Source organism: Hippocampus guttulatus, chromosome 5, assembly GCF_054856545.1.
Source record: "Hippocampus guttulatus isolate MCC_2025c chromosome 5, RoL_Hgut_1.0, whole genome shotgun sequence".
Classification (NCBI taxonomy): domain Eukaryota; kingdom Metazoa; phylum Chordata; class Actinopteri; order Syngnathiformes; family Syngnathidae; genus Hippocampus; species Hippocampus guttulatus.
This window is the reverse complement of record NC_141265.1, coordinates 14,480,601-14,490,930: the sequence shown is the minus strand read 5'-3', so window position 1 is coordinate 14,490,930 and position 10,330 is coordinate 14,480,601. Positions and strand designations below refer to the sequence as shown.

Sequence of the window (10,330 nt, the reverse complement as noted above, 5' to 3'; positions counted from 1 at the left end):
ACATCATGAAAGTTTGTCATATTTGACCATCATGGTGCAGCTGTGACCAAGTGTGCACAACCAGGTGCTTCACAGGCAGCCACGTCATGAGAGGATAACACACAACAATGATTGAACAAATGTAATAAACAGAGGAACACCGCCTCCGCTGCACCCCTCGGCTGGCTGAAGCAGTGTCATATGAGCGTGATGTTATGCTAAATCTGCCCGCAGCGTGCTCTTCACGGGCACGGCCCACCACATCCAGCGGGGCCTTGCGGATGACCTGCGCCGGTCCTGCCTGCCTGCCTGGGCTGCACACCAACAGATGCGGAATCGCATTAACCAAACGCCGCAATTAGTCTCACTCGTTCGTGGGTTAATGAGTTTGTGGAAACGTGCGACCCATTCCTCATTAGGTGATTTCTCATGCACTGATGAGAGGGAGAGAGAGACAGAGAGAAATAGACAGACCGACAGATAGATATAAGGAGTAAAAAAGATTTTCATACATACATCTGTGTATATATATATGTGTATGTGTGTGTGTATATATATATATATATATATATATATATATATATATATATCATTCATTCATCTTCCGAACCGCTTCATCCTCATTAGGGTCGCGGGGGGTGCTGGAGCCTATCCCAGCTGTCTTCGGGCAGTAGGCGGGGGACACCCCGAATTGGTTGCCAGCCAATCGCAGGGCACACAGAGACAAACAACCATGCACGCCCGCACTCACACCTCGGGACAATTTAGAGTGTTCAGTCAGCCTGCCATGCATGTTTTTGGAATGTGGGAGGAAACCGGAGCACCCGGAGAAAACCCACGCAGGCCCGGGGAGAACATGCAAACTCCACACAGGGAGGCCTCTATATATATATATATATATATATATATATATATATATATATGTTAATGGGGACCAAAACCACCCGCGATAAACGAAAATCCGCGAAGTAGCGTCCAATTAATTTTATTTTTATTTTTCGTGGCTTGGGGAGTCAAGTTCAGCATTCGCTTCAATGATATCTGGCGCTATCTAGCGTCGTGAATGGGTATAATGTCTAGACCCCGAATATAAGACGACCCCCACTTTTTCATTCTTATTTCAATGCAAAAAACACCGTCTTATATTCGGGCCAATACGGTGTATATGTGTGTGTGTATATATATATATATACTGTATATATATATATATATATATTCACACATATATACACACACACACACACACACACATATATATATATATATATATATATATATATATATACAGTATATATACTGTATATATACACACACACACACACAAACAAACACACACACACACTTGAGTTCTAGGCACCATTGCTGCAATATAACTGATTGCTCCACCCAGTCAGGAAAGTAACAGTGAAGTATGAATTGGCCTTTCTTGCACCGAGATGCCGATAAAGGTTGGTTGAAACACATCACTGAACAGATTGTTAATATTTTTGTATTTGATGATTGTCCCGAGGTGTGAATGTGAGCGCAGATGGTTGTTCGTCTCTGTGTGCCCTGCGATTGGCTGGCCACCGGTTCAGGGTGTCCCCCTGCCTTCTGCCCGAAGAAGGCTGGGATAGGCTCCAGCACCCCCTGGCGACCCTTGTGAGGATAAGTGAATCGGAAAATGGATGGATGGATGATTTTGATATCTATTTTGTTTATATAGAGAGGATGTCATTAGGTTGTACATGTTCATCCATGTATTCAACTGTCCTAAACACCCGCATAACAGAAATAAATGGATGTTCAGGATGTGGCCTCAGTAGCGACAAGCAAGTTGACACTAATAGGAAAAGGTGTGAGGCAAACTGTTTTAGCTCAGCTGCAATAAACTTTTGTTCATTAGGAGGAATCCTTAATTAAACCGCAATGTTTTGATACCGAAACAAGAAAAATCCAATTATGGGCTTGCAGGCGGTGCTGCTGGTCGGAAGTCATATCTCATCAATTAGCACCCTGTGACCAGCAAGGGGCCTGCACTGTGTTGAAGTGGGGTCCACATTTCATTTCAGTATTTTCACATCCAGTTAGTTTATCTTTTACAAATATTAATATCTGGAGAAGATAATTGGACATTAAAACAAAGGCACATATTTGCTTGCTGTTTTACAGTACGAGTAAATATTGATGACTGTGACTGTGAGATTGCTTCTTATGTAAAAACAAAAACAAAAACATGGTAAGACTAAGGAGATTGTATTCACAATTTAATAAGCAGCACGGTCGGACATACTTATTATTAAATTATGCAATTTGTGTGAAACTAAATGCAAGTAATTCCGGCTCCGGCCTCCCTGTGTGGAGTTTGCATGTTCTCCCTGGGCCTGCGTGGGTTTTCTCCGGGTGCTCCGGTTTCCTCCCACATTCCAAAAACATGCATGGCAGGCTGATTGGACGCTCTAAATTGTCCCTAGGTGTGTGTGTGGGCGTGAATGGTTGTTCGTCTCTGTGTGCCCTGCGATTGGCTGGCGTCTGATTCAGGGTGTCCCCGCCTACTGCCCGAAGACGGCTGGGATAGGCTCCAGCACCCCCCGCGACCCTAGTGAGGATCAAGCGGTTCGGAAATTGGATGGATGGATGGATAAATGCAAGTATACGGAAAGTAACCGTGTCTATAAGATCCAATGCAAGCGCTGTTAAATAAATAAATAAAGGCTCTTCAGAGATGTTATTTTTATTCTTAAAAGAAGAAGCGAGTCCTGTAGTTAAAAAAAAAAAAAGTTATTTCATGATTCACTACCAGAACCAAATTGATGGTGTTCAATATCCAAGAATCATTTGTGCATTTGGTGTTCTCTTATGTGGCCAAAGAACCACATTTGGGTACGATGTGTAGAACCTATTTTTTAAAATTATTATTATTAGTCTGAATAATACTAAATGCATCTTTACAAAGATAAGAAAGCTAAATTTTGATGGACACAGTAATAGAGGCATTGCCTGAACAATGTGATTATTATTGTGGTTGGAGATTGCCAGTGTTGGTGGGACGAAATATTAGCTCTCAGTTCACATCAATGGAAACTACAACAACAAACACTATCAAATAAGTCGCTCCTAAGTAGATGTCATAATATTGTGCTGGTGTTCCTAATAAAGTGACCAGATCACTGATACGTTGACTAAAGCCGATACTCAAAAATCGAGGTCAGTGAGCAATGACCACAAACAAAAGCCACGCCATAAAAGAAATTTTGAGATGATCGAGATGAGCTCCAATAAAATCAAATTGACCAGAGACATTTGGACATTCTTTAAAAGTACTTTTATTTGTTGCTTTTTTTAATTGGTACAAACCTGTCAATGTGATGCATTTCAATGTAAGATCAAACATTTAATAAGAAATGTGTCAAGTAATATAGCACATACAATAAGTTAAAACATGTCACACAAGAATGTTGTTGTTGTTTTTTGTTTTTTGTTTTTTAATCTACACAAAAACACCCTTAACAGAGTTTAGGTCTAGACTGAAAGATCACTGGATAGTATAAGTGTGTGAGTGTGCAGTGTGCAGTGTCCCCTCGTGTAAAATCCCCACGCATGCACAGTGCATGCCTGCAGCTCCAACCGACCCGCTCACAGGCTGTGAACGCCCCCCCCCCCTCGCGTCCCCATAAAAAAAAAAAAACTCAAAAAAAATGTCATATTTCATAAATTACCTTTTGACATAACACAAGTTCACTTGAACACAACATTACAAGTGCTCCAAGAGGTACTCGGGGGAGACGACAATTTTTTGGGGGGCCCTCCGGAGAATCATTACGGAAGGATTCAGAGTCAAATCTATTTTTTTTTTTTTTTTTTTTTTAAGTGAACATCATGAACCCACGAGCGGGGCTGCGCGGGTGATTTTCCTTGCGTCCCAGTGTCTAAATCGGGGGCGAGGGACACGATACTCAGCGTGGGGGTTATGATGGTAAAAGTGGCGGGGGGGGGGGGGGTCGAGGGGGGGGGTGCGTGTTTTGGCCTTTGTACAAGTCACTAAGTGAAGCTCATGGACACTGTGTGCTCGAGTGCCTTGCGCCGGAGGGACGCGATACTGGTCCCTCTCCACATGTCACTGTCCGGGGAGCTACACAGCTGCGGGGAGCCCGATACGTTCGTGGGGCCGGAGAGCGACGCCGACATGCTGGGGAAAGGCGACTGGTAGAGGTGCGACTGCAGGCCGGAGCCGTTGGACGAGAGGCCGTTGGACAGCCCCATGGAGTTGGGCGGCGGCCCGTGGCCGAGGCTGCACTGCGACAACGACTGCGCCATGCCCGGCGGCTGGCGGCCGAGCGCCGGCGGCAGCTGGAGCTGCGACACGCCCGGCATTCCCGTGGCCCAGCGCGAGTCGTTGGCGTGGAAGGAGCACAGGCTGTTCTCCATGGCGGCCGCTGAAAACTGCGGCAGGCCCGGCGTGGGCAGCAGCGTGCCCGGGGCGCGGAACACGTTGGTGGTCTTCTTCCTCTTCTTCCACTTGGCGCGCCGGTTCTGGAACCACACCTGCGGGCCCAACGGACAGCGAGCCGTCACACCGGGATGCTCCGCTGCCTCATTTCAACGGCGCCCTGCGCTATCAATCTCCGTTGAGTTTTGGGACCGCCGATATTTACGTTTTGACGAGTCTTGTCTTCGGGACCCATACATGCGGCTTATTATTTATCGTTATATATTTAATAAAGAGAACGAGCCAATAGTCGATAAAAACTAATGGTCAAATGGTGTGTGTGTGTGTGCGCATATATATATATATATATATATATATAGAGGTGTGTGTGTGTGTGTGTGTGTGTGTGTGTGTGTGTAGGGCTAAGTACCTAATGTAAATACGTCGAGACTAACTTTGATATTAGGTTTGACTTGTTACTATTTTTTATTTCCTTGCATAAGATTGCATTTGGATTTCGTCATTTCTTTATCTGTCTATCTTATCCATCCATCAAGCTAGCATCTTTCAAAATATGCTGCAGTCTTTGTCTTGAGGGAATAAATAATCAAACGAGTTGGTGCATGTTAATAGTCCACAAAATTACAGTACGTCATTTAAAAAAAAAAAGGTAAAAGAAATATAATTGCACCTTCAAGCAACTCACAGGGCTGGCCAGCAATCTGAATATTATCACATGCATGTAAGTACGTAATTGCTGAAATAAAAATATATTTATCTTCAACCAAGCTGTCATTGTTATGTATATTTAGTCAGGATTCTGCTGTCACGCAAGAGACAGAATACGATTGTTGTGAATTGTATTGTAAATAAATACGTCACTATGTCAACCGTGGGAAATAAATCAGTAATCACTTTTCATATTTGTAACGTCACAGTAAAGTCATCAATTTTGACAGAAATAACAATTACTCATTTATCGGTCACTTGGTGACAATGCAGATTAAATTAATACACCCCCAAAAATCTATTTGTCGTTGCCTTCGAAAGTGACCTTGAGTGGCTAATAAATAAATCACAAATTGTTTTGTTTTGTTTTTAGTAAAGGAAATGTGAGCATGTCACCAAACGTGAAAGAAAACAGACGTGCCTTTCTATCATTTAAGTATTTTTATGGAAGTGTGATTAGATGATTAGATCAATCGATTTGTTTTTTAATCGCAGGCGTTTGTGAAGGGCGACCTAAAATGTCACGTTCCCTTTTCCCAAAACAAAACAAAACAATAATACCAACGTAACGCACGTTTTGCAGTGGCCAGTTTACGCGTCCAGAACCAAAAAACACGCGTGGCTCTCGTGAAGATTTCATCACGCTGGGCTATGATAAACTTGCTCTCATTCCACGCAGCCACGCGTGACGCACCAGCCGAGGCTATTACACCACGAGGAGAAAGCAAATGCAATCCCTCACCCCCCCCCCCTTCCCACCCACCCCCCTTCTTCAAAAAGAGAAGATATTCTTCTCGGGTCCTATTAAGAGCTTCATGATGGAATATTTTAGGACGACCACGTGACCGAATCGAGGCGACTACTAACGATTGGACGACTTTGATCGTTCCCGTGGCATCATTTGCATGCGGTTTCCACTTGGCTGCTGGAAAACATGTTGGCCGTGATGATAAATAAGACCAGTAATTCTGTTTAAACGTTCAAGTGGTGGTGAAAAATCGGTCGTTTTCATCGAGTGTGTGTGCTTATAGGTGAGTTGTGCTCATATACACACACCACCCCGGCAGAATTTGTGAAGTACTGGCAATTTCCTGGGACATTATCACCAATTATTATTATTATTATTATTTGTAATGTTTGATCATTGCGGTATTCTGGAATTACTTCGTTTCATTCGAATAAAAAAAAAAGGGTTTTGCCTGTTCACATTCTGAGGAATGACGTCATATTTAACAGCGCGACTGCATATTAAAAGTAGATCCAAATTCAAATGAGTTTTTTGGGGGTTGGAAAATATACACTGGAAATAGTAAAGCGTTGCTTGATTAAACACAGAAATCGAATCGAACTATTCAGTGGCATTTTGAGAACTCTTGTGAGCTGGATAACAGGATATTGGTGACTTTGTTTTTGTTTGCGGCGAATGATCAACGATTTAAATTTGATTTACATTTCGACTGATTTGACAATGATAAGATTCTTTTTTTTCTGCTCTATCAGAATTTCCTACGCAGTGCGCGGGTGTTTAGTCTTGAACTATTCGCAGCGCTGCTTCAGCACAACGGACAGCGACACAAAACAACTTTTTTTTTAAAGGCTACATTTAAACGTTTTATTTTGTTCACGTAAAACTAATTTGGCCACTTCGTGATTCTGACGAGTTTCGGGGTTATTTAATCAAATGCGCATGGAAGAAAACGGTTTAAGACGAAGTCAACACCGAGTACGTTTGATATGATTGCCAAACGATTCATCGAACCTTACACGTGAGATTTGCATTGATGCCGGATCGGTTTTCAGTCCTTCAACCCTACATTATTTCAAAGGCTTACCTGGACTCTGGACTCGGTCAGGCCGATCCTCAGGGCCAGTTCCTCTCTCATGAAGATGTCCGGGTAGTGGGTCTTGGCGAAGCTGCGCTCCAGTTCGTTGAGCTGCGCCGGCGTGAAGCGGGTTCGGTGCCGTTTCTGTTTCTGCTGACTGGCCTGCCCGCCCGAGCTCTGCTGGGGCTGCTGCTGCTGCTGCTGTTGCTGTTGCTGCTGTTGTTGCTTCTCCGGCTCTTTCCCGTTCACCGGCATACCGGCCGAGTTGGATCCCACGGTGGTGATGTCTTCGCCGGGCAAGAGAGTTGCTCCCTCCACGGAGTCCGAAACGGGGGCCATGTCTCCCGGATGGCCCTGGTCCGGCACCCCGCCGCCGAGCCGACACTTGAGAGCCTCTCGATGTCCGAGTAACTCTGCAGCATCTTTCATCCCTGACAAGAATAAACAGAGTGTCAATGCATGTCTTTCAAATGAAAGGAAAAACCCCCCCCGCACTAATGGAACCAAAATCATGACAAAAATAATAAATTAACCTAATTTAGCTGGGTGTCTTAATCACATTTATGCTGTCAAATGATTCCTAATTCTACAAAAACACTTACGTGTAATTAAATACACACTCAATTGATCTTTCCCCCCCAACACACACACACACACACACACACACGCATGCACACACAGACGCGCGCGCACACACAAGGTGAAATAAATAAGAAGTTAAGTCTTACAGTGGAGTTTAGCTCCCGGGTTGAGAGCCGAGAACTCACCGAGCCGAGCATCCAGGAGGTCGGCGTGGGAGAGCATCGCGTAGCGCTCCAGGGCGAAAAGAGGTCCGGGCAAAACGCTCCTACGAACTTCGGGGGCAATTTAAGGGGCATAGATGTTGTAAATGAAGGAAAATTCGCTTTGTGCTTTAAAAAAAGGAGGTCTCTTGCATTATAATGGCCCTTAGAAGGGCTGGGAGGCGCTTATTAGTGGAGCCAAGCCGCCAGCTTCCTCAAATAAGAACCAATCACAGGCAAGGATTGGACCCAACCGACACCCCCAAACACCCAGACCCCCACCCACCTTTCTTGTTGTGTGTGTATTTTAAAAGGTACGCACGCGCCCAGACCCAACGCGCACGCGTAAGGAAAAAAAAAGCACTACAATTTAATTCTGCCATACCATCCTCTGATTTATTAGCTTTTTCATGCTCAAATTATTCCACGTTAAAACGTCTTAATGTGTTTGTTTAATCTGCGCGAGGGCTGCGGGACACCTGCTTGCGAGATGAACACACGCGTGAAATGTCCCCATTTAGAATATAAAAAAAAAAGAAAGAGAGAGAGAGCGGAATCAATGTCAAATTGCAAAACAATTGCACTTATACGGCGAGTGTGCACGCAACATCGATAACAAATAACAATCCGGGGATGTGAATTTAAAACTCATGTGCATGCATGCAAATGAGCCAGATGATTTCTTTTTTAAACGGTTGCACAAACAAAACAAATATGCATCCCGGTCCCGGCTGGCAGGTGATTTGTGGAGACAAATGGAGGAAATAAATAAATAAAGGAGTACAGATGGATCGCGGCTCCGTTTAGTGATCGGACCGCTTTAACTCCCATCGACTTTTCATCAAGGCGTTGGCAATTAGAGCCGTTTAGGCCCGCTTTGCTTGGAACTAAATCAGACGTGCAGGAGCCTAAACGCTTGCCCCCCTCTTGCAGGGGGGCGTCCGTAAGAAGGACTGTTACACAATTAAAACAAAAGAGGGGACAAGCATTGATCTGAAACTCGTCGACCCACCGTGCAGGCTGCGTGGCGCGTAGGGGATTTTGAATATTTTTTATTTTGGGGGTGGGGGGGGGATTTTTTTTTCTTCCCGGGGCAGATGTTCGGGTTAAGGCCGGAGAATGGAGCAGCACAGCCCGGGATTTGACAAAGGGCGCGTCCGAGCGAGGAGTCTTTTCTCCCTCTCTCTTGAACCTCCACATGGTGCTTTGTACTCAACCTGTCCGGATGCGAAGAAGCAGCGCAGCGTGGAAAAAACGCAAGCAAAGGGACCGGTACGTGCAGGGGATGAAGAGGGATCCAGAACTTCAACATCATCATCATCATCATCATCATGAGGGGCCGTGAATTTACTGAGGGGAGAGGAGGAAAGGCATTGTGAGGCCAAGTTTGTTTTATTAGTATTATTATTATTATTATGAGAAGGTTCTGAAAGGGGTCCGAAGACTAGTAAAATCCGGTGCGGACAGAAAGTTAAAAATGGGTAATTATTTAAAATTTGTTATATATATATATATATATATATATATATATATGACGATATTAATAAATGCCAAATGACTTGCAGTATGATTCTCACAATGCCAAATACAATATAGCACATTTACTGCTTTACTTTGCTTAATTACATCGGGTGTGTATTGAATAAAACTACAGCTAACCGGAACAATTTTGTACAATATCAACAGCAACAAAAAAATAATATAGCAACGCAACCATGTTCATCATTATTAAAGCATGTCCATATGGTACTGTAATTTTCCAAATGTAGGTCTAATAAATTAATATATGAAGACAACAGTCATGATAATAAATGGATATTGTGTTTCAAGAGCGTAATAAATGTAATAAAGACCATGCCAATGCAAATAGTGCGATTCACACTTTATGAGGGACTCGGTGAAATGTTGAAAATAATTTCACACAAGCGCCACAATTTTTCTACGTCGGTAATTTTTCATTTTTCATCTGTATCATTATCACACAGGAGTAAAAAAAAACTGTAATTAATGATAGTCTATAAAGGGCTTCATTTTTGATATTTTGGGGATGGGTGCCAGAAATCGAGGGCAAAAATTGCTGTTTTGTTGTAGGCGAAGATGGCAAAGTAATCAGAAGGAATCTCTTGTGCTGTTGGCGCCTGCGACTCTTGCCTTTATTGGCGTAATAAGAGCGAGACACTTGTACGGGCTCTATGTCTCACTCAGCCTCCCTAACTGGACCACATCAATCTTTCTGCTTTGCAGTGGAAACACTCGCGCGCAATCCGCGCGGGTTAATGCGGCGCATCTGAGTGCACGCGGGGCTGTTTACACGCCAAGAGACACACTTTGAATGAACATACAACACACACAAAAAAATAAATAAAAAACTCCCCAAAAAACAAATGCAATTTTGTCGAGCAATAAGATCACCTTTTCCGTGTGCGCCATTTTTTTTTTTGGTCACCTCGACTGCGTTCCATCCACTGCGCAAAAGAAAAAGACGGCTAAACGCGGGACTATAGACAGTATTTTGATTGTATTAGGTCGAACACTTTTGAGGCACACGCGCATTCACTCGCTGAAGGGGGTAAATCGATGTTTCATCTATACAGAAATGGTTGAAATGG

The 10,330-nt window shown here is 43.8% G+C and overlaps 1 protein-coding gene across 2 annotated transcripts; it reads right to left on the bottom strand.

Moving 5' to 3' along the window:
- Positions 1–3,299: 3,299 nt before the first annotated feature.
- LOC147205198 (homeobox protein orthopedia B-like) lies at positions 3,300–7,887 on the bottom strand. 2 transcript variants are annotated; one of them, XM_086111521.1, is made up of 3 exons: positions 7,668–7,887; positions 6,949–7,370; positions 3,300–4,503 (listed from the first exon to the last, which is right to left on the bottom strand). In XM_086111521.1, exons 1-3 carry the CDS (start codon positions 7,741–7,743, stop codon positions 4,000–4,002), a joined length of 1,002 nt encoding a protein of 333 aa, XP_085967647.1. In that variant the 5' UTR covers positions 7,744–7,887; the 3' UTR covers positions 3,300–3,999. The 2 variants fall into 2 exon arrangements, with proteins under 2 accessions (XP_085967647.1, XP_085967648.1); XM_086111522.1 differs by having other exon boundaries at positions 7,707–7,887.
- Between the last annotated feature and the right edge of the window lie 2,443 nt (positions 7,888–10,330).